Source organism: Acomys russatus, chromosome 11 (genome assembly GCF_903995435.1).
Source record: "Acomys russatus chromosome 11, mAcoRus1.1, whole genome shotgun sequence".
Classification (NCBI taxonomy): Eukaryota; Metazoa; Chordata; class Mammalia; order Rodentia; family Muridae; genus Acomys; species Acomys russatus.
Window position 1 is genome coordinate 59,414,487 of NC_067147.1, and position 22,641 is coordinate 59,437,127.

The 22,641-nt window shown below is 48.1% G+C and overlaps 1 protein-coding gene and 1 long non-coding RNA gene across 9 annotated transcripts; one reads left to right on the forward strand and one right to left on the reverse strand.

The window, feature by feature from the left end:
* Positions 1–773, forward strand: LOC127195218 (uncharacterized). Of its 8 annotated transcripts, none has more exons than XR_007831372.1 (3): positions 1–89; positions 482–523; positions 744–773. It is a non-coding gene; the product is annotated as an uncharacterized LOC127195218 (long non-coding RNA). The 8 variants fall into 8 exon arrangements; XR_007831371.1 differs by lacking the exon at positions 744–773 and adding an exon at positions 700–729; XR_007831370.1 differs by lacking the exon at positions 744–773 and adding an exon at positions 656–685.
* Positions 774–1,967: 1,194 nt separating this feature from the next.
* On the reverse strand, positions 1,968–13,940 carry Snrpc (small nuclear ribonucleoprotein polypeptide C). The gene is made up of 6 exons (XM_051153461.1): positions 13,827–13,940; positions 13,508–13,550; positions 11,493–11,601; positions 8,980–9,069; positions 7,853–7,957; positions 1,968–2,297 (listed from the first exon to the last, which is right to left on the reverse strand). Exons 1-6 carry the CDS (start codon positions 13,832–13,834, stop codon positions 2,173–2,175), a joined length of 480 nt encoding a protein of 159 aa, XP_051009418.1. The 5' UTR covers positions 13,835–13,940; the 3' UTR covers positions 1,968–2,172.
* Positions 13,941–22,641: the final 8,701 nt, after the last annotated feature.

The window sequence follows — 22,641 nt, forward strand, 5'->3', positions numbered from 1 at the left end:
CAGGTGTGAGAAGGCGCTGCACAGATGACGTACAGCACACACTACAGGTGTGAGAAGGCGCTGCACTGATGACGTACAGCACACTACAGGTGTGAGAAGGCGCTGCACAGATGACGTACAGCACACACTACAGGTGTGAGAAGGCGCTGCACTGATGACGTACAGCACACTACAGGTGTGGGAAGGCGCTGCACAGATGACGTACAGCACACACTACAGGTGTGGGAAGGCGCTGCACAGATGACGTACAGCACACTACAGGTGTGGGAAGGCGCTGCACAGATGACGTACAGCACACACTACAGGTGTGAGAAGGCGCTGCACAGATGACGTACAGCACACACTACAGGTGTGGGAAGGCGCTGCACAGATGACGTACAGCACACACTACAGGTGTGAGAAGGCGCTGCACTGATGACGTACAGCACACACTACAGGTGTGAGAAGGCGCTGCACAGATGACGTACAGCACACACTACAGGTGTGAGAAGGCGCTGCACTGATGACGTACAGCACACTACAGGTGTGAGAAGGCGCTGCACTGATGACGTACAGCACACACTACAGGTGTGGGAAGGCGCTGCACAGATGACGTACAGCACACACTACAGGTGTGAGAAGGCGCTGCACAGATGACGTACAGCACACACTACAGGTGTGAGAAGGCGCTGCACAGATGACGTACAGCACACACTACAGGTGTGAGAAGGCGCTGCACAGATGACGTACAGCACACACTACAGGTGTGAGAAGGCGCTGCACAGATGACGTACAGCACACACTACAGGTGTGGGAAGGCGCTGCACAGATGACGTACAGCACACACTACAGGTGTGGGAAGGCGCTGCACCGATGGTGCACTGTGCAGAGTATATATAGTGCCCTTGACTTACTCACAGAGTTCGGGAATGACAGCTGGCCTTTGATGCTGGCTGATCTCAAGGTGCCCTCTGTGCCGCAAAAAACTGCATGATCGGCAAAGAAGTGTCTGGAGTGTGGGTGGCCTCACATAAAAGCAGTGCCAGAGCTAGGTGGTGGTGGCCTTGTAAGCAGGACAGAATTTGGATCTCCAGCACCCACACAAAAGCAGGACAGGTGTAACGGCCGACCGTGCGTGTTCATTGGGAATGAACTCCAAGCTGACTAGGTAGCCTAACCAAACCACTGAGCTCTGGGTTTAGCAAGACACCCTGCCTCAGGAAACAAAGAACAGACCTCGCTCTGTAGACCAGGCTAGCCTCAAACTCAGGACATCCAACTGCCATTGCCTCCTCAGTACTGGGTTAAAGGTGTGCACCACCACTGTTTGGCTATTATATGGAATTTTTAAAAATTTAATGTTCAACCCATGCAAGGTAGTACACACCCACAATCCTAGTAACAAGGCTAGCCTGGGCTATACAAGATCCTGTCCGAGGCAAGTATGATGATGTCAGCTTTGTCCTCCATCACAGAGGCTGAGATCATCTTGGGCCACTTGAAAAAAATCTGTCTCAACACCAGGCATGGTGGTGCACACCTTTAATCACAGAACTAGGGAGGCAGAGGCAGGCAGATCGCTGAGTTCGAGGCCAGCCTGGTCTACAAAGTGAGTCCAGGACAGCCAAGGCTACACAGAGAAACCCTGTCTCAAAAAACTAAAAAAAAAAAAAAAGAAAGAAAGAAAAGAAAAATCTGCCTCAAACAGGAAAAGTCAGGCAGGGGTGGTACACACTTCAATCCCAGCACCCAAGAGGCAGAGGCCTGCCTGATCTACAGATTGAGTTCAGGAACAGCCAAAGCTACTAAGAAAAACCTTGTCCCAAAAGAAAGAGAAAATCCTATCTGAGAATGCAAAGTCCTGTTGCAGTGAACAGAGGCAGGAGAGCTCAGGACTCACACCATCACTCACACAATGTCCCATGTGGGACGCACTGGAGGACAGGCGAGCACAACACACCTGGAAGGAAGGAAAAGGGACACACTGGTAACCAAAACAGTTGACAACTTTATTTTCACATTCACAATGAGTGAAAACTGTCCTTTTTTTATACCACTTCTCCCCTGCAAAACTATTCTGTTGGGAAGGGGAAGTTTTCTTGTCATGCAGCTAGAAAACACTCAGGCTCAGCACCGTGATCTCCTGGGGAAACAGAACAAGAAATACACAACTGATAAAGGGCCCTTCTGCTCTTATCTGTCTGGCCGAGTCATGCCAGGCCGGGTGGGCACCATCATGGGGCGAGCAGGAGGTCTCATCATTGGAGGCCCAGGCATCATGGGCATGTGGCCTCCCATGGGCGGCCTCATTCCAGGAGCTGCAGAGAAACAAGGGGAAAAGGAGTGAGAAGCAACGTTCATGACACAGGAGTATGGGGCTTCAATTAAAACCCAGAAAGTATGGCATGGTGGCTCATGCCTGTAATCCCAGCACTCAGGAGGCAGATGCAGGCAGACCTCTGTGAGTTCGAGGCCAGCCTGGTCTACAAAGTGAGTCCAGGACAGATAGGGCTACACAAACAAACTCTGTCTCGGAAAACCAAATGAAACAAAACAGAACAAAAAAAAAAAACATGTAAAAAGTGAGAGAAACCCTGTCTAGAAAACAAAACAACAGAGGCAGGCGGATCGCTGTGAGTTCAAGGCCAGCCTGGTCTACAAAGCGAGTCCATGATGGCCAAGGCTACACAGAGAAACCCTGTCTCGAAAAACCAAAAAAAAAAAAAAAGAAAACAAAACAACAACAAGCCCTAGAAAGTAGACCCTGAAAAATAGTAGAAAGACACATTTGACAGAAAAAATGTAACGAATTCATCAAATCTTTAGTTACTTAAGACATTCTCAAACAGATGGAAAGGTCAGCACAGGCAGCTCTGGGCCCCGATCTGATGACAGCGGGGGCTATAAACAGACCACTGCGCATAAAGCACGAGGGACAACACATTGTTTTGCTGTTTTTTTGGTTGGTTTGGTTGCTGTTGTTTTGGTTTAAAAAAAAAAAAAAAACAAATTAAAAAAAGACAACTCTATTATAAGGTTGGGCCTTTAATCCCAGCCAGTCCTGAAACTGCGTATGGAGACCAGGCTAGCCTCTGCATCTCCGCAAGCTGGGATTATAGACGTGTGCCAGCATGCCCAGCCTGCTCAGTTCTGTCACCAGTTCTCTCCCACATGTGGAAGGAGCTGTCTCCTCCATGTCCAGGTACAAAAGACGGCCCCACCACTAAGCAGCTATTGGGAACTGTGGGAAAGTGATCAGGCTCAGGTTAAAAGCTAATAGTAACCGTTTTAGCTCAAGTCACAAAAATAACAAGTAATCACAGGATTTAAATCAAATGGAACACACAGATACTCACTTTCCAAATGCAGTTTAGAAACTACTCATCAACTTTGTATGTGTGTGACAACAATGAACCAGCTAGATCCACATGGCAGGAGAAAAGGGAGGGCCACCAGAGGGTAGGGGAACACCACGCAGCTCCCATGCACTGATGGTCCTCTCCTCTGCTGGATGGTGTGCTCATGAATAGTCATTTTGTTACTATGCTCTATACTATTTCTGCTGTGTGAATTCTTTGTAAATATCAAGTTTTGCAAGCATAGTGGCACATGCCTGTAATCTCAGCTCTTGGGTGGCAGAGGCAAGAGGATTGTAGAAAGTTTGAGGTCAGCCTGGTTACTCAACAAGCTCAAGGCTAGCCAAGGTTACATATTGAGCCTTTATTGCAAAAAGGGAAATAAAAAATAAGTTGGACCGGACGTGGTGGCGCACGCCTTTAGTCCCAGCACTTGGGAGGCAGAGGCAGGCGGATCGCTGTGAGTTCGAGGCCAGCCTGGTCTACAAAGTGGGTCCAGGACAGCTAAGTCTAAACAGAGAAACCCTGACTAGAAAAACCAAAAAAAAAATTTTTTAATTTAAAAAAAGTAAGTTGGGGGTGGAGTACACAGAAATTTAGATGCATCACAGTATTCCAAAGTGTTTCTTTTTAACTTATTTTGATTAAAGGCCTATAATATAAAAGCTCAAGATATAACTATATTCAAAGTTGTGGAATACAAGCCAACAATGCCGGCACTCTGAGGAGATAGAGGGTTCCTGAGTTCAAGGTGATCCTGGGTTACAAGATTTTTCTAAATCCTATATAACCCCTCCCCACCACAGGAAGATGACTGACATATGGAAAGCTCTATCACACAAACACTCAGCAATCAGATAATATGAGAAACCACAACAGGCACAGAAGCAGTAAGGGCTAGTGTCAACAGTACTCTTAAGTACACACACAGGTTCACACTTGTTAAGTGTGTTTATAGGAAACTGGCCGCCTGAATATTCTCTTTTCTCTCCACAGTGGATTTAATTCAGATTTGCTAATTAAGTTTTAGGTTCCGTTCACCTTTTAGCTCTACTATATAAAGTCTTAGAAAAAAACAAAAACAAAACCGTGTATGTGGGCTGGAGAGATGGCTCAGTGGTTAAGAGCACTGCCTGCTCTTCCAAAGGATCTGGGTTCAATTCCCAGCTCCCACATGGCAGCATACTATCTGTAATTCCTGTTCCAAGAGATCTGACACCCTCACACCAATGCAAATAAAATAAACTTAAATTAAAATGTTATCACCAGGCGTGGTGGCGCACGCCTTTAATCCCGGCACTCAGAAGGCAGAAAGCAGCAGAAGGGTCACTGTGGGTTTGAGGCCAGCCTGGTCTGTAAGTCTAGGACAGTCAGAGCTGTTACACAGAGAAATCTTGTCTTGGAAAAAAGGGAAAATATATAGAGTGGTAAAAATGTGTGTGGTGGCCATCCACAGCAGGGTAGGCCTCTGGAAGCTTCTTTCCCTCTTCCTATTATTTGTTTATGTTGGTACTATTTCGTAGAAATAAAACAGGCCCTGCTGTGCTGCCTGGCGTGCCTCACACAGCCCTCCTGGTGAGTAAGGATGTCACTCAGAAAGGACTCCAGGCACAGGCCGCCATGCCCACCATGAGACTTCTTTCCAAGACTCACTCACCCCTGCTTCCCCACATTCTTTTTTTTTGTGTTTGTTTTTGTTTTTGTTTTGGGGTTTTGAAGACAGGGTTTCTCTGTGTAGCCCTGGCTGCCCTGGAACTCTGAGGCTGGCCTCAAACCCAGAGATCCACCTGCTTGTTTCCAGAGTGCTGGGATTAAAGGCGTGCACTACCAGCAACCAGCAGTTTCCAACATCTTTAAACTTACTAAATAGTTGTTTTGTGACACTGACTTATTGAATGGGCAGGTCACAGTGGCACATGGCATCACTTCCAGGATTTGGAAGGCTGAGGCAAGCGGATCTCCGTGAGCTGCAGGCTAACCTGGTCTACACAGCGAGACCCTGTCTTCATCTATATCTCCTGAATGGATCTTGAGTTCATAAGCCCGTGTGGTGATGTGACTAGAAATGGCCCCTAGACTATGTGGGAATGCCTGGCACACTGAGAGTGGCACCATTAGGAGGTGTGGCCCTGTTGGAGGAATTGTGCACTGTAGGGTGGGCCTTCAGGTCTCCTATGCTCAAACTACACTCAGTGTGACACAGTCTCCTCCTGCTACCTGAGGAAGAATCCCCTTCTTCTTCCGCCTGCAGATCAAGATATGGAACCGTCAGCTCCTTCTCCAGTGCCATGTCTGCCTGCACACTGCCATGCTTCCCGCCATGACTATAACAGACTAAACCTCTGAAACTGTGAGCCAGCCCTAATTAAATATTTTCCTTTTTAAGAGCTGCCATGCTCGGGGCTGGGGAAATGGCTCAGAAGTTTAGAGCACTGTCTGCTCTTCCAAAGGTCCTGAGTTCAATTCCCAGCAACCACATAGTGGCCCACAACCATCTAGAATGACATCTGGTGCCCTCTTCTGGTGTGCAGGGGAACAGGCAGGCAAAAACACTATACATAATAAACAAATAAAATCTGGAAAAAAAAAAAAACTTTACTAAGACTGCTGGTAAATCTGCGTCTCTATTTTCTCCCAGACCTCTAAATAACATCCATACCGTCCTGTGATTAGCACTCCTGGCTAGAAAGCTGCTTTAATTTATGCACCTTGTTTCTCCAGGTGAGCTGGAGGCGTCCCTCATTATTTCCAAACCTAGCTAGTGATGCCTACCATCTTTATTGCTGTGATTAGACAACACATTTGAGAGCTGACAGCGTCAGAAGGACTCCCACACGCTCAGCCACGCGTGGAAGCAGCAGGAGAGGGCCGGGGCAGGTCCCCAGAGCAGAACTCCCTCCCTGCCAAGGAGACTGACCACCGGGAGCAGATCACACTGCAGTCTCCATCCACCTCAAGGAAACTGGAACTCAAGCTACGTGAGCACTGTGGGGGCAGGAGCAGGAAGGTCCCTGCTGAGCCCAAGGCTAGCCAAGGATACAACGGTGAGACTTCACCACCAGAAAAACAAAGCCCCCATCTGCATCCTGCCCCACTCAGGCAAGGGTAAGCTGGCCTGGCCAGCAGCAGAGCTTGCATGCGCCCGAAATGGGCCCTTCCACCCATAGGTGGCAGAAGAGGACCAGCACCACCACCTGCCCTTTGACCTCCACACACAGTATGGTGTGTGGGTGCCCACGAACACAGAAAAAAAATCCTTTTGATATTAAAAAAATCCTGAGCCTGGAGAGATGGCTCAGAGGTTAAGAGCACAGTCTGTTCTTCCAAAGGTCCTGCCTCAGTTCAATTCCCACATGGTGGCTCACAACCATCTACAATGAGATCTGGTAGGCACCCATGCGAGCAGAATATGTATAAATAATAAATAAATATTTAAAAAAAAAAAAAAAAAGATCTACAAGGGCCGGGAGTGGTGGCACACGCCTTTAATCCCAGCACTCAGGAGGCAGAGGCAGGTGGATCTCTGTGAGTTTGAGGCCAGCCTGGTCTACAGAGTCAGTTCCAGGAGAGCCAGAGCTGTTACACAGAGAAACCCTGTCTCGGGTGGGGGGGGGGGGGGGCAGAAGAAAAGAAAGAAAGAAAAAGAAAACAAAAGAACTCTGGGCACCAGCAGAAGGAGGCAGAGGCAGGAGGATCTGTAGACCAAGAACAGACTGGTCTACATTGAGAGTTCTAGGACAGCCAGGGTGCAAAGGGAGACCTTGTCTCAAAAACAGAAAGAAGCCAGGTGTAGTGGTGGCTCATGCCTTTAATCTCAGCACTCAGGGAGGGAGAGGCAGTTGGATAACTGCGAGTTCAAGGCCAGCCTGGTCTAAAAAGTGACTCTAGGACAGCCAGGGCTACAGAGAAACACTGTCTCAGACAAACAAGCAAAGAAAACTATTAAGACAATGCTTTCTAGTATACTAATAAGGTTTAGGTCATCCTTGAAGGTAAATCAACCGGAGGCAGCTCTGCACCAAGTCAAAACAGAGCATCCTTTTCCTCTACCTCCAAGATGGCCAGGAGTCAGACCAAGGCAAGGAAACACAAGGCAGGGACAGGAAGGGCAGCCTCGTCCTGCTTTCGGTAGCACAAACCAAAGCTTTATCATTGAAAATTGACCAGCCAGGTGGTGGTGGTGCACGCCTTTAATCTCAGCACTTGGGAGGCAGAGGCAGAGCAAGCTCCAGGACAGCTAGAGCTATTACACAGAGAAATCCTGTCTCAAAAAACAAAAACAAAACAAACAAACAAAAAAATATTGATCAAATCCCAGCACTCAGGGAGGCAAAGGCAGGTTGAGTTTCTGAGTTTTAGGCCAGCCTGATCTACAAAGTGAATGCAAGACAGCCAGGGCTACACAGAAAAACCCTGTCTTGCGGGAAAAAGATTGACCAAATTCAAAGTTACAATACTTACAAAGATGAATGCCCCTTAACCACATAACTTACTGCCCAGTGAACTGTGACACTCACCAGGTCCCACAGGCATCATCCCGGGAGGAGGTGGGCCCATCATGGGCATCATGGGAGGGCCACCCATGTGGGGCGCAGGCATCATGCCAGGACGAGGAGGGCCCGCTGAAACACAACAGAAGCTGTGGTTAAAAGATTCGCATGCTGACACTTCCTCTCCTTAGTGAAACTAGGGGGCTCTCACTAATGGTCCAAACTCTTAAACAATAAACTTCCTAGGGTCCCTCATTCACAAACGTAACATGTCATGGTGTACTTAGCAGGTTACAGGACTACACAGAGAAACCCTGTCTCCAATAACAAAACAAAACGTAAAAGAAATAACAAGCCAAGCTAGACAAAAAAGTAAAAATAGGCCGGGCATGGTGGCACACGCCTATAACCCCAGCAGAGTTGGGGAGGCAGAGGCAGGCAGATCAAGGCCAGCCTAGTCTACAAAGCAAGTTCAAGACTATCAGGACACACAGAGCAATCCTGTCTCAAAAAACAAAAGACAAAACCAGAAAACAGAAAAACAAATCCCATGGACCACAACTATGACTCAGGCGATAAGAGCACTGGCTGATCCCAGAGGTCCTGAGTTCAAATCCCACAGCCACACGGCAGCTCACAGCCTACTTTCACTCATTCTCAGAGAATTTGTTTTCTGTCTTTTGTTTTTTTGAGACAGGGTTCTGTGTAACGCTGGCTATCATGGAATTCACTCTGTAGACCAGGCTGGCTTCAAACTCATCAATAAAGGATAGGGCAGGTGAAAAAATGACTCACAACAGCCTGTGCTACACAGTAAAGCAGCAGGGTGCACTGGCAAAGGACTTTAATCCCAGTTCTTGGGAGGCAGAGGCAGGCAGACCTTCTAGGCTAGCCTGGTCTACAGATCGAATCCAAGGACAGCCAGGACTACACAGAGAAACGCTGTCCTGAAAAATAAAACACCAAAACCAAAACACAATAAAATGTGCACTCTTTACACTCAAACAACAGAGAAAAATGAAGTTGCATTTTTCAATTAGTTACTACCTAGTCAGTTAGCAAGTGTTTAGAAGCCAACCATGTGACAAGCAAATTAATCTAATCGAGGGATAATCTGACCAGTTTCACACCTTAACACAAAGTCTCAAACTTACGGAGGCTGGGGGGAGGTGGGATCATGGCCCCTGCCGGAGGAGGAGCAGAGAACGGAGCTGGGGGGATCTTTCCTTGTTGAAACGCAGCAGCTTAAGCAAGAAAACAAAATAATGGGTGAGATGCAGCAACTAGCTTATTAAAATAACCACCTTCTTTCTTTGAAATCTTTAAATATATTTACTTCACTCTACCAACTATTCTACAGCCACTAACTGGCACTGCAGTTTTAAACCACTGCGATACTCAATGGTTCCAATAGCTACTTGCACTTCCACCTCTATGGCTAAAATAACTGTGTGAGCAAGCATCGTTGGGCTCGCCTGAGCCCAGCATGGAGGAGATGCTGCTGGAGGGCCCGTGCACAGCAGCTGGAGAGCAACACAGGCATATAATGAGGCCAGTCTTTACATTTAAAAACTTAACTTATAACCAATTCAAGCCATGAGTTTCATTTGAAAATGTACAACCCACGCCCAAAGGCTAGGCTTTAAAACATGCCTCTCCCTGCATCCTGAGTGAAAACAGTACACGTTCCTTGTTTATCTCTGCAAACAAATGCACTAAGCCAGGAGGTGAGGAAGAAACAAATATTTGACAGCAAAAGACTACACTGAAGGAGATTATCGCCTCAGCAGAAGTCTACCACAATCAACCTTTTCCTTCAGACCACAAGATGCAAAAGTGAGAACAAAAGAAAATGAAAATAAGCGTCAAATGAACAGGACAGTGGCAAAAGCCTGTCACCCAGCTCTGGGGAGGTGGTGGCAGGAGGCTTAGTTCAAAGCCAGCCAAGATTACCAAATAAGACCTGGCCCCCAAACCCAAAACCACCCTAAATAAACAAGCAAACAAACCCCACTCTCAGGAAACCAATACCCAGCTCAGTGCTGCCTGTATCCACCCACCCCATCCACTAAAGCAACGGAGGCCAGACTATGGCTAGAGCCTTGTCCCTCAGGGTCTCTCTCTGTGCAGGGCTTTTCCACTTAGAACAGCACTGTCCATACCCTATACAGAACAGCGGCCTGTAAAAAGTGAAGGGTACAGTGAGCAGCAAACTCATGTCAACTGAACTAAGGACGTGACAAGGCCAGTTCCTTTCAGTCTGCCTCCCCTGCTCCACATGACTACCATTAAAGAATTCTCTTAGCCCGGTATGTGGCATTATTGGATTTGTCGCCTCTAATGTGAGACAAGATTGTTGCCAGAAGTTTCAAAATACCCAAAGAAGGCTGGAAAGATGGTTTAGTGCATGAGAGTTCTTGCTCAAGTATAAGGACCAGAGTTCAAATCCTGACACTCCATGCATGCCTGCCTGTAACTCCAGTCAAGCGAGCAGACAAAAGTGCACTGCAGCTCACTGGCCAGGCAGCTTGCTGAAATGGCAAGCTTCAGGTTCAATGGAAGACCCTGTCTCATGGGAATAAGGCCGAGAGAGGTAGAGCAGAGGCCAGGCACGGGGACAGGTGCCTTTAGTTCCAGCACTCAGGATCAGAGTTCACAGCCAGCCTGGTCTAAGTATGACGCTCCAGGGCAGCCAAGGCTACATTTGAGATGCTTTCTCCAACAGGAAAAACAAGAGAACACGACCCAGGACACCTTTTCTGACTTCCACTTGTACATGCGTGGGCAGACACCCACACATGCAAAGAGATAGACAGAGACACCAACCACCTAAACAGACAGACCAGGCACGTGTCTATAATGCCAGGACAAGAGGATCTGGAGCCCAGTCCCTCTCCACCACACCTAGCGAGTTGAAGGTCCATCTGTGCCACATGAAACTAAATGAGTCCTTAGAAAAAAGCCATGTTTGAAACACACCTCCATGACTTAAAGTAAATATAAAGTCTTGCCAGGGTTTTGGATGCAAAACACAGACTATCCCAATGAACAGTCTAGAACACATCGGGCTTTCCCAGATGTGTACTTCTCTTTGCCAGAGGCACAAAATATAACCCCAAATCAAGTCTCTCAAACCCATCCCTACCCTTTGCAATCATTATGGAAAAGTCTTCTCAAAATTATGGATTACATTTTGCAAAGAAAAGGCATGTTCACATAAATGTGCTACAAATGTTGCCAGTAACAGGAAAATCCTGGGCTGCGCACCGTCTTCTGTCCGCACCTCTCGGCCTAACCAGGCTGCACCTGACTGGTCTCACTCGTTAGGGTTTTTTTTTTTTTTTTTTTTTTTTTTTTTTTTTTTTTTTGGTTTTTCGAGACAGGGTTTCTCTGTGTAGCCTTGGCCATCCTGGACTCACTTTCTAGACCAAACTGGCCTTGAACTCACAGCGATCTGCCTGCCTCTGCCTCCAGAGTGCTGGGATTAAAGACATTAGTATTAACATATTTCTACATCCCTGCAGAACCAGGCGCCTGCCTCCCACTCTGCTCACTCAACACAAGCCAATGGCCCTGTGTATCCACAGAGCGGCTGCTGTGGAAAACAGAGACAGGAAGAAAACAATGGGAGCATTTCATCCTGTCAGGAGCAGAGTCTGAGACATACTTGTTTTGTCAATCAGGCTCTGGGCCTGCTCCTCCATCCATTTCTGGTAGTAGTCTTTCACATTCTCTTTGTGTTTCCTGCCACTGCAGTGTGTCTTCCTCACAGACGGCTATAAAACAGAAAAGTCACGTCAGACACAGAAACAAAAGCCCAAAATTAAAAGCTGCCCTTTTAAATTTTTTTTTAAGTTTTTCGAGACAGGGTTTCTCTATGTAGCCTTGGCTCTTGGCTGTCCTGGACTCAGTTTGTAGACCAGGCTGGCCTGGAACTCACAGAGTCCCACCTGCCTCTGCCTCTGCCTCTGCTGGGATTAAAGGCATGCCTCACTGCGCCCGCTCTGCCCCGCTGTAGTTTTGCCTTTGTGTGGGTAGGCTGGGTAAGATGCTAATGTGCCTTTTACACACACTGCCCTTAGTGTACAGCTTTACTGGATTTACTGCCTACAGCAGAGGCCAGCGTACCAACCAGCAGCCCAGCAGCCCAACAAATCCATTTCCTTACTGTCTATGGCATCTCTCTACAATGACGGACTATGAATATTATAAAGACCCCACATTTAATAATCTAAAACACAACATTCTGCCGTAAGAAAAAGTGTGCACAGCCTTGGTCTGAATCATAGAGCTACTGTCCAGCTCGGGTTTCTCTATGGGAAAGGAAGAGCCTAACTGCACCATGGGAAAAGAGCAGCCCAACTGCACTATGGGGAAGAAGCAGCCTAACTGCACTATGGGGAAGGAGCAGCCTAACTGCACTATGGGGAAGGAGCAGCCTAACTGCACTTAAGCAACATGACTTATGAGAACAGAATTTCAGACTCAGGCTCAGTGATGCATGGCTTCCATGCGGCACTCAGGGACAGAGATACAATTGCTTGCTCTACATCACAAGTTCTAGGCCGGCCACGGCTACATAATGAGGCACTGTCCAAAAATAAGTAAAGACTCCAGGAAGCAGTGGTGGCTCACACCTTTAATCCCAGCGCTCAGCAGAGGCGGGTGGATCTCTGTGAGTTCGAGGCCAGCCCGTGTTACAAATCAAGTTTCAAGACAGCCAGAGCTGCCTGTTTTGTCTCTAAAAACAAACAAATGATTTCTTTTCATTCAAACTACTAAAACCGTAACACCAACTTTTGTTGAAGCTAAGAAGTTGGTTTTGGTTTACTTTTTTGAGGTAGGGTCTCCCACCACAGCCTTAAGCTCACAACAATACCCATCTCAGTACACCGGGGAAACAGGCCTGAGCCAGCCACTAACCACACCTAGTTTTGTTGCTGGGTTGTTTTTCTCTTTCCCACATGTCATGGATTCTTGCAGCTATTGCTCTTGCTGACCAATGGTTAACAGGGTTCCTACTGAAGCTGAGAATGGAGCTGCACTAACGTAAATTAGGATATTTCTTTCCGCCGGGGGTAGGGGTGGGGCGTGGTGGCACACGCCTTTAATCCCAGCACTCGGGAGACAGAGGCTGGTGGATCGTTGTGAGTTCGAGGCCAGCCTGGTCTACAAAGTGAGTCCAGGACAGCCAAGGCTACACAGAAAGACCCTGTCTCAAAACACAAAACAACAACAACAAAAAAAAACAGATATTTCTTTCTATTTTAGCCAAATATTTGAATAATGTGATATAATCAAGTATCCGAGTTTTAGGGATACACTTCTGGATTTTGGGGGGTTATTTGACAAGCCCTCTGTACATATCCTAGACTGACCTGGAATTTGGCACCTTCCTGGCTCAGCCTCTCAAGTACTGAGATTACAGCACACGCAGTTTCTGCACATGCAAATGTTTCCACCTTCAAACTTGCTAAAGTTTTACCATTCTGAAAATATCTTCCTATTACAAAGACTGGAAGGGTGTAAAAAAACACATGCCTCCCAATTACTTTTTACAAACAGTTGTCATAAAATTTCCAGCAGGCTGTAAAGCATATACCCGGACCTAAAGAGGGAAAATAAAAATCTTTATTTTTCACACAGGCGTTTTAAAAGACTATGAAAAGACGCGCCACTTACAGAATCATGGGTAAGATACGTATCACAGTAGTCACAATAAAACCTGAAACGATAAGGGATATGTCAAAAATTAGCAGATAACCAAACAAAAACAAAACAAAAAAGCCCCAAACTACTCAGCCTCTAAGGCAAACAAAGCGTTCTGACAGAACCCGGGACTTCGTTGAAGGGGGCGGCCAGAGAGCCCCGCCTCCCACCCGGGATCACCAAGGCGCTCGCTTTCCCCTCGAAGCTTCGAGAGCCAGAGCCCGCGGCCCGCCACCTTCACGAGGCCGCGACTGGCCACCGCTAGCCCGCCCGATCCCAGGCCCACACTCACTTCGGCATGTTGCTCCGCAGGCCGTTGGCAGCCCAGTTCCGAGCCGCCGGGAAATGACGCACACAGCCCGCGCCGATAAGGGCGGAAGACGGAAAGACGAGGGGGCGGGGCTTCTGCTACGGGTCTCCGCTTTCCTGTGGACGGGTGCCCATAAGGTTCAATCCACACTCACTGTTTTTTCGCTCTCGGAACTGCGCCGTTTTGGTCTTTCAACAAAAGGTTCTATCACCGTAGGCCATTGGCTCTCAACGTTGCAAATGCTGCGGTCCTTTAATACAGTTCTTTATGTTGTGGTGACTCCCAAGCCGGGCGTGGTGGCGCACGCCTTGAATCCCAGCACTCGGGAACTGTGAGTTCGAGGCCAGCCTGGTCTACAACGCGAGTCCATGACAGCCAAGACTACGCAGAGAAACCTTGTCTCGAAAAACCAAGGGGGGAAATTTTCTGTTGCTACTTCATAACTGTAATTTCGCCACGGTTGTGAATGCTAGTGTAAATATCTGTGTTTCCTGGTGGCCTTAGGTGACCCTCGTGAAAGGGTTTGACTTCCACAGTTGAGAACCGTTGCCTTTGTATGAAAACAGTAGAACCAAGTCAGGTTAAAGTTCTCGATCTCAAAGACCTTATTAGCACTAAGGTGAACTCAGTCAAATCAGTGGGTAGTGGATCAAAGTCCTGTGCTAGGGAAATGCAGCGGGAAGAGGGCAGCTCAACTTTAAGGAAGACAGACGTTAGTGGTTGTTTTCAAGCAATATAACCAAATGTCACCTGCTTTTCGTCACCGACTCTTGCTGGAGAAACTACTCAGGAGGTTAAGCACTAGCTGCTCTCCCAGCGCCCTCAGGAAGGCATACAACCATGCAAAACGCAGTTGCCAGGGCTCCGCAGGCACCAGTGTACATGCAAGCAAAACACTCGTGCCCGTAAAATCTCTCTCTTTATAGTAGGATGCTGAGTTTCAAAACCTGTCTCACTGCTTCCTAGCTGTGCTACTCCCTCTGAGCTTTAGTTTCCTCGTCTGAAGAGTACAGGTAATGGGCTGGAGAGATGGCTCAGAGCTTAGGAGCACTGACTGCTCTTCCAAAGGTCCTGAGTTCAATTCCCAGTGACCACATCGTGGCCACTGTGTGGCTTTGGCTGCATAGTGAGAACCTATTTCGAAAAACAATAACAATCCAGGCGGTGGTGTCACACACCTTTAATCCCAGAACTCAGGAGGCAGAGGCAGGTGGATCACTGTGAGTTCGAGGCCAGCCTGGTCTACAGAGTGAGTCCAGGACAGCCGAGTCTACACAGAGAAACCCTGTCTCGGAAAAAAAAAAAAAAACAGACAAAAAGCCAAAATAAGGGTCAGCAGTCATGGGCACTGCCAGCTCTTCGAGACAATCCAGGTTCAATTCCCAGAGCTCATGTGGCAGTTTAAAAACAGTTTGTAGCAGGGCGTGGTGACGCACACCTTTAATCCCAGCACTCGGGAGGCAGAGGCAGGCGGATCGCTGTGAGTTCGAGGCCAGCCTGGTCTACAAAGCAAGTCCAGGACAGCCAGGACTACACAGAGAGACCTTGTCTCCACAACAACAACAAAACAGTATATAACTCCAATACCAGGAGATCCAAAAGCCTCTTCCAGCCTCTGGGCACTAGGCACACGTGTGCACGGACATACATGTTGATAAAACATCCATACATGTAAACAAATAAATAAATATTAAAGCCAGCCCAAGTCCATGAGATTGGGGGGGGGGGGGACTAGTACCACAATTACCGTGTCCATGTGGTGGCTACTGAGTGGCAGTTAGAAGAAGATAATGACTTATGTGTCCTGCCTCCATCCTGGTAAGCAGAGAGTTTACAGCTAAGAACAGAAAAGGCTGAAGACGCGGGGCTTGGAGAGCGAGTTGTCCTTTGAACCTCTTTATTAATCTAAAGCTATCAGAGCAACAGGTTTGGCAGCAGGAGGAAGCCGGGCAGCAGCTAATGGCCAAAGCAGAAGAACAGGTTTAGCAGGAGCTTCTGAGTAATGGCCTACTGAAAACAACTTGTTATTCACTGATGGCATGTCTCTTTTTAGATACGGAGCTGATTTTACTAGCCCGGGATATTTTCAGTCTAGCTCAAGGGGTGCGCTGCTGGAAAGCTAAGACAGGAACAGGAACAGCCTTGGTGTGGGGTAGCACTCCAGCAGGACCTGGGAGTGTGAGATGGAAACGCGCAAACACACATACACACAATCTGTGGCCCTGGAGTCTTGGCTCTTGGGAAAAAAAGAGACCAATTATTAAGCCCCTAGTTGGCATCAGAATGAGACAAGGAGCTTTCGTTCTTATCTGATGGGACTTTGAAGGTTTCATTGGTAACAAAACTGAGCACCAAAGAGGTGACATAATCTGCAAACAAAAAACAAAAAACCCTACAAAGTTAATAAAATGCCAGGACCTCAGCTCAGATGGCCAGATTCCAGCATTAACCTTTCCCTGGAGCACACAACAGCTGGTGTTAGAGAGCCTCCCAAATCCCAGCCTGAATGTGGCCTCACACTGCCTCTGCCGCAGCTGGAGAGCCTTGGTCTTTCGGGGGGGGGGGGGGGGCTTCAAAGCACTGAGGGGTAGCCGCAGACACACTGCCTCCCTCACGGACGAGACCATGGGCCTAACGTAGATGAGTGCTGCTAAGTGACAGGGCAGTTCCTGAGGCAGGAGTTCAAGGCCAGCCTAGGCTACAGGTCCTGTCTCCAAACAAAAAGGAGCAGGGAGTGTGAGGCATTTGTGGCTCTGTGATTCCACGCAGACAGGACAACCTGAGCTCTGTCCCCAGCACTCACGTGAAGAGCCAAGCACAGCAGTGCGCTCCCAGTTCCAGGACAGAACAGGCAGATCCTTGCAGTCCAGTAGCCAGCCACTCGAACTGAATCAGTGAGGCCCAGGCCAGAGTGAGACACCCTGCCTCAAAAACCTAGGTGGATACCAACCACGAAATGGCACAAGGTTGACCTCAGGCCTAAACACACCCCAACACTCAATGGTGTACACACAGACAAACACAGACATGTACACAAAAATTATCAAGGGGGGGTTGGAGAGATGGCTCAGAGGTTAAGGGCACTGACTGCTCTTCCAGAGGTCCTGAGTTCAATTCCCAGAAACCACATGGTGGCTCAGAACCATCTATAATGAGATCTGGTGCCCTCTTCTGGCATGCAGGTGTACCTGCAGCCAGAGCTCTGTATACATAATAAACAAATCTTAATATATATATTAAAAGAGCAAAAAATGTGAATTTAAAAGCTGGGAGAGGCCCCGCACGTGCCTGGTTGTGACTGTGAAGCTGTTGAGTAGCTGCGTCATACACACTGCTCGGCCGACTGTCACCCTATCCTGCAGCACAGCCGCTCTCCTAGGCTGCCCCTTGAACCCTCTCCACTACTACCACCCAACCCTTGCCACGTGGGAATCCGCAGGGCTGCCTTGCTGTGTGGACACACGCTACAGGGCAAGCCAGGATGGGCCATCACCTGTAACGCGGGCTCCACAGATGACACCTGGGGCTTATTTTGTTGGGAAAAGGAAGTACTAAAACCAACCTGGAACTTTAAACCTAAGAAACACAGAAACAGGCATGGTGGGAGTCTGAGGCAGGAGGACTGCTGTAAATCCAAAGCCCAACTGGTCTACATAATAAGTTACAGGCCAGCTTGGGCACAAGCTGACCTCGAACTCAGAGTTTTGCCTGCCTCTGCCTCCTGAGTGCTCGGACTACAGGCCTGAGCCACTGTGCCCAGCAGATATACATAAATTAAAAGTAGGTCTTTTTTTTTTCTGAGACAGGGTTTCTCTGTGTAGCCTTGGCTGTCCTGGACTCGCTTTGTAGACCAAGCTGGCCTCGAACTCACAGAGATCTGCCTGCCTCTGACTCCCGAGTGCTGGGATTAAAGGCCTATGCCACCATGCCCAGCTCTGTTGTTGTTGTTGATACAGGGTTTCTCTGTGTAGACTTAGCTGTCCTGAAACTCACTCTGTAGACCAGGCTGGCCTCGGACTCAAAGATCCTCTTGTCTCTGCCTTTGAGTGTGGGATTAAAGACATTCAGCACCACGCCCGGCTTCATTGAATTTTTTCTTGAGATAGGGTCTCATGTAACCCAGGCTGGTCTCAAGCTTCCTAGGTAGCCCAAACTGGCCTCAACTCCTCCTGATCCACCTCCACCTCCCAAATGCTGGGATCACAAGTGTGGGGTATCCTGCACAGCTCTCACGGATGAACTTCTGTAAACAAGCTAGATGAAAGAATCCAGGCATGAGAGTGTGCGGAGCATTCTTCCAATTATGGGAAGATCTGAGGCAGACACAATGGTAATTACTGGGCAGAGAAGACACCAGGATCGCAAACGCAGTGTTCCCACAGCGGGGCTTAATGACTGCTCTCCCGGCAGGCTGATCACTCAGATTTCCTGAGATGTGGGAAACTGGCCCCCATATTCTATGATAACTGACAGTGATATTTGTGCCCTCCCAAGGAAATATAAAACAAAATGGTGCCAGGTGTAGTGACAATTCTGGAATTTTGGTTTCTTTAAACAAAAACATAGAAATAAACCAGGCGTAGTGGCACACGCCTTTAATCCCAGCACTCGGGAGGCAGAGACAGGCGGATCACTGTGAGTTCAAGTCCAGCCTGGTCTACAGATGGAGTCTAGGACAGCCAGGGCTGTTAGACAGAGAGACCCTGTCTCAAACCAAACCAAACCAAGGCAAGACAAAACAAACCCCCACACACAGAGAGAGAAATATTATGAGACTATCTTTTGTTTTAATCCCAGGTGTGGAACATGGAGCTGCTTCCCAGCAGCTGGCTATGATTTGCCTCGTGCTCTAGCAGAGGTGTGGTTTTGCCAGCTGCAGATAGTTTCTGTGATTGTGTGACATTTAGAAGTACGGGAACTTTTCAGAGGGCACATAAATGCTATGGCCCCAAGAGGTGGGGTTGGTATTTTGGGGGTTTGTTAGTAGTCTTGCTCAGAGGAGAAGCAAAAGGAAAGAGATTACAGTCAGGATCCCTATCCGCCGCCCCCCCCACCCCCGTGCCCCATCCACACATGCAAGAAGTATTTTAGCCAGCAAGGTGATGACAGTTCTTCCACAACATGGCAGCCTACGGCATGAGGCTCTGGACTTCAAAGCTATCTTAGCTATATAGCAAGTTTGAGGCCAGCCTGACCTATGCGAAACTCTGTCTCAAAAAAAAAAAAAAAAAAAAAAAAAAAAAAAAATCAAATGAAATGAAGAAAAAATTTGTGATGTGTAATAAAATGGAAAATGTGTACATGAGATGTCAGTTGGGAATGAACTATAGGAAAACTACTGAGGCAATTTGAGCATGTCCTAAAATTTTGGTCAACAGATGGGCTACATAAAAGGAGGCAAGGCTGCCCGGCAGGGTGGCGCACGCCTTTCATCACAGCACTTGAGAGGCAGAGGCAGGTGGAACACTGTGAATTCCAGGCCAGCCTGGTCTAAAGAGTGAGTTCCAGCCAGGCACGGTGGTGCACGTGTTGATTTCCAGCACTCAGGAGGCAGAGGCAGGCGGATCGATGTGAGTTCGAGGCCAGCCTGGTCTACAGAGGGAGTCCACGACAGACAAGGCTACACGGGGAAACTCTGTCTCGAAAACAAACAAACAAACAAACAACAATATATACCACCATCACTAGGTGCTATGGCTGAACGTGAAAACATCTCCCATTGGCAGGGTTAGGAAGGAAAAGCTTTATTTCAAATATGCTTCCAGATCAATCTATGGAGGGAAGTCAGGGCGGGAGCTCAGGGTGAGAACCTGGAGCAGAAACCATGGAGGAACATTGCTCCTGGGCCTCCTCCCTCCTTCTGGCCATGCTCAGCCAGCTGCTGGCCTTTATACCAACCCAGGCACACCCGCCTAAGCATGGTGCTGTACACAGCGGGCTGGCCCTTCCCATATCAACCATCAGTTGAAACCATTTCTGGCAGACATGCTCACAGGATGCTCTGACTTGTTTGATTTAGGTAATTCCTTGCTTGAAGTTCCCTCTTCTCAGGTGCATTAGTCATGGTTTTCTGGGGCAGAGAACATATAGGATCTCTCTCTGTCTCCATCTGTCTGTCTGTCTCTCTGAGACTTACTAGGATGACTTATAGACTGTGGCCCAGCTAATCCAACAATGGCTTCAAGAACCAAGTAGTGGTTCAGTCCAGGAGTCTGGCTGTTTCTGCCTGTCTCTGTCTTCTTTAGTGTACACTGGACTCTCTATGTGGGCTCTAACACCAGTGGGGAAGGAACAGCCCTGCTGGCGAGGGCCAGAGCAAGCAGGGAAAGAACTAGGCTTCCTTCTTTCGTGTCCTTTAAAAAAGCTTTCAGCATGGTGTTAGCACAAACCTTTAATCCCAGAACTCAGGAGGCAGAGGCAGATGGATCATTGTGAATTTGAGGCCAGCCTGGTCTACAGAGTGACTCCAGGACAGGCAAGGCTACACAGAGAAACCCTGTCTTAAAAAACTAAAAAAGGGGGCTGGAAAGATGGCTCAGTGGTTAAGAGTACTGACTGCTCTCCCAGAGGTCCTGAGTTCAATTCCCAGCAACCGCATGGTGGCTCACGACCATCTATAATGAGACCTAGTGTCTTCTTCTGGCATGCAGGCACACATGCAAATAGAACACTCATATACATAAAGTAAATTTAAAAAATCTTAAAAAAAAAAAAAGAAAGATTTCTAGGACCCTCTGTATCCTTTTATTTTGCTATTCTCCCATGAGTCTCTCATTTAGAGTCCCAATAGTAGAACAATATGATAGGCAGATTTGGGCCCAGGGGTCCCGCTCAAACTAAGGCACCAGCCAAGGACAATACAGGAGGTAAACTTTAAACCCCTTCCCAGATCTAGCCAATGGTCAGAACATTCTCCACAGTTGAGTGGAGAGTGTGATATGACTTTCTCACGTACTCTGGTGCCTCACATTTGACCATGTCCCCTGGAGGGGGAGACCTGGTGGCACTCAGAGGAAGGACAGCTGGTAGCCAAGAAGAGACTTGATACCCTATGAGAATATACAGGGGGAGGTAATCCACCTCAGGAACAGTCATAGGGGAGGGGAATAATGGGAAAATGGGGGGGGAGGAATGGGAGGATACAAGGGATGGGATAAACATTGAGATGTAACAAGAATAAATTAATAAAAAAAAATAAAATAAAAATAATTAAAAAAAAAGAAAGAAAAACCAAAAAAAGTTTTAAAAAAAGTTACTGCAGTAATGTATTTGGTATAGGAAGAAGCTATCTATTGAACTTATTTGCATAAAGCTATTATTTAAAACCTAAGACAAGCAAAACCAAAACAAACAAAAAGTGTGTTAGATCACAGGAATACTATTTAAGCAGTCAGATCTCAGCCCGAAGAAATCAACCATTCCCCCCCACCCCTGTAGCCCCCTTCCACCCAGAGCAAGGGAACTGTGGCAGGCTGATTTTTACAACCTCTAATTTGTAGTCCTACCCCGTACCTGGCTCCTCCATGCTTCTCTCACACGTGGGAAACTTCCTGACACTGCCTCAAAGACTCTTAACAGTCAAGGTCTGAGACTTCCTCTTTCTCCTGAGCCCCTTCACCTTGCCTTCCCCACAGCCCTGCCCCTCACGCCATCCAGGATGCCATCTCTCTCGCTCTCTCGCTCTCTCTCTCTCTGATTTTTCCAGACGGGGTTTCTCTGTGACCTGGAACTAACTCTGTAGACCAGGCTGGCCTCGAGCTCACAGCAATCCGCCGCCTGCCTCTGCCTCCCAAGTGCTGGGATTAAAGGCGTGCACCACCACCGTCCGGCTTCCTTTCCCTTTTCTAACAAAAGACAGTTCAAAGTTGTCACCAGCATCTTCTAAAAACTGCCTCGACAGAGCAAAAGTGAGACCGAAGCTGGAGAAGGTAACAGGGGAGGTAGAATGTTCCAGAATCAGATCTGCGTGCATAGGCAGCCCACCCCAGACTCTGGGGGTTGGTGACTCAGAACACCCTATCGAAGACAAGGCCCTCAGCTGGGTGGCCTAGCTGTTCCTGCAACTGCAGAACATTGCCTGCCTTCCTCTTGGTGTGAGAGGAGCTCCTGGCGCTCGCACTGTCACAGCCTGACAGCAGTGACAGCAGTGACGGCTTTGCAGAGGCGTTTTATATTTTGGAATTTTCTCTAAAACTTTGGGGGAACCTGACGAATCATTCCAAACGGACCAGATTTCGTTTTGTTCTAACTTCCCCATTTAGTCTTCACAGCATGTGTGTGTGCTGGTGTCTGGAGACAGTGACTCCACAGGCGTGCTTGCCTCGCATGCTCTGAGCTCCGTTTCCGGCGTCACCCTGGACGTGGTCGGGTACACACGTGGAACCCCAGCAATTAGGAGGATCTAGAAAAATCTTGACTGAGAAGGATTCAGGCCAGCCTGGGCCACATAGGACTGTCTCAGAAGCCAGGTGTGGTGGCGCACGCCTTTAATCCCAGCATTCGGGAGGCAGAGGCAGGCGGATCACTGTGAGTTCGAGGCCAGCCTGGGCTACGTAAGACTGTCTCAGAAAATCAGAGCAGGTGGCTGAAGGAATGGCTCAGCCATAAGACTTCTCACTTCCTCTCCTCATGCAGAGGGCCAGAGTTCCGCTCCCAGCACCACACCAGGTAGCTCACAAATGCCTGTAAGGGACCTAGTACTCTCTTATGAGCTCTTCCAATATCTGGTCCCACACGAACACGCGCATGCGCAGACAGAAGCTTCAAGCATCCCTGCCCTCTGATGAGCTCCTGTAGC

Bases quoted from the DNA above. Each gene is read 5' to 3' on its own strand.
- Snrpc (XM_051153461.1), bottom strand. The intron at 11,602-13,507 runs GTAAGTGGCGCG...TCTGTTTTATAG, and splicing joins CGTATCTTACCCATGATTCT to CCGTCTGTGAGGAAGACACA. The intron at 9,070-11,492 runs GTATGTCTCAGA...TTCTTGCTTAAG, and splicing joins GAGCCTGATTGACAAAACAA to CTGCTGCGTTTCAACAAGGA.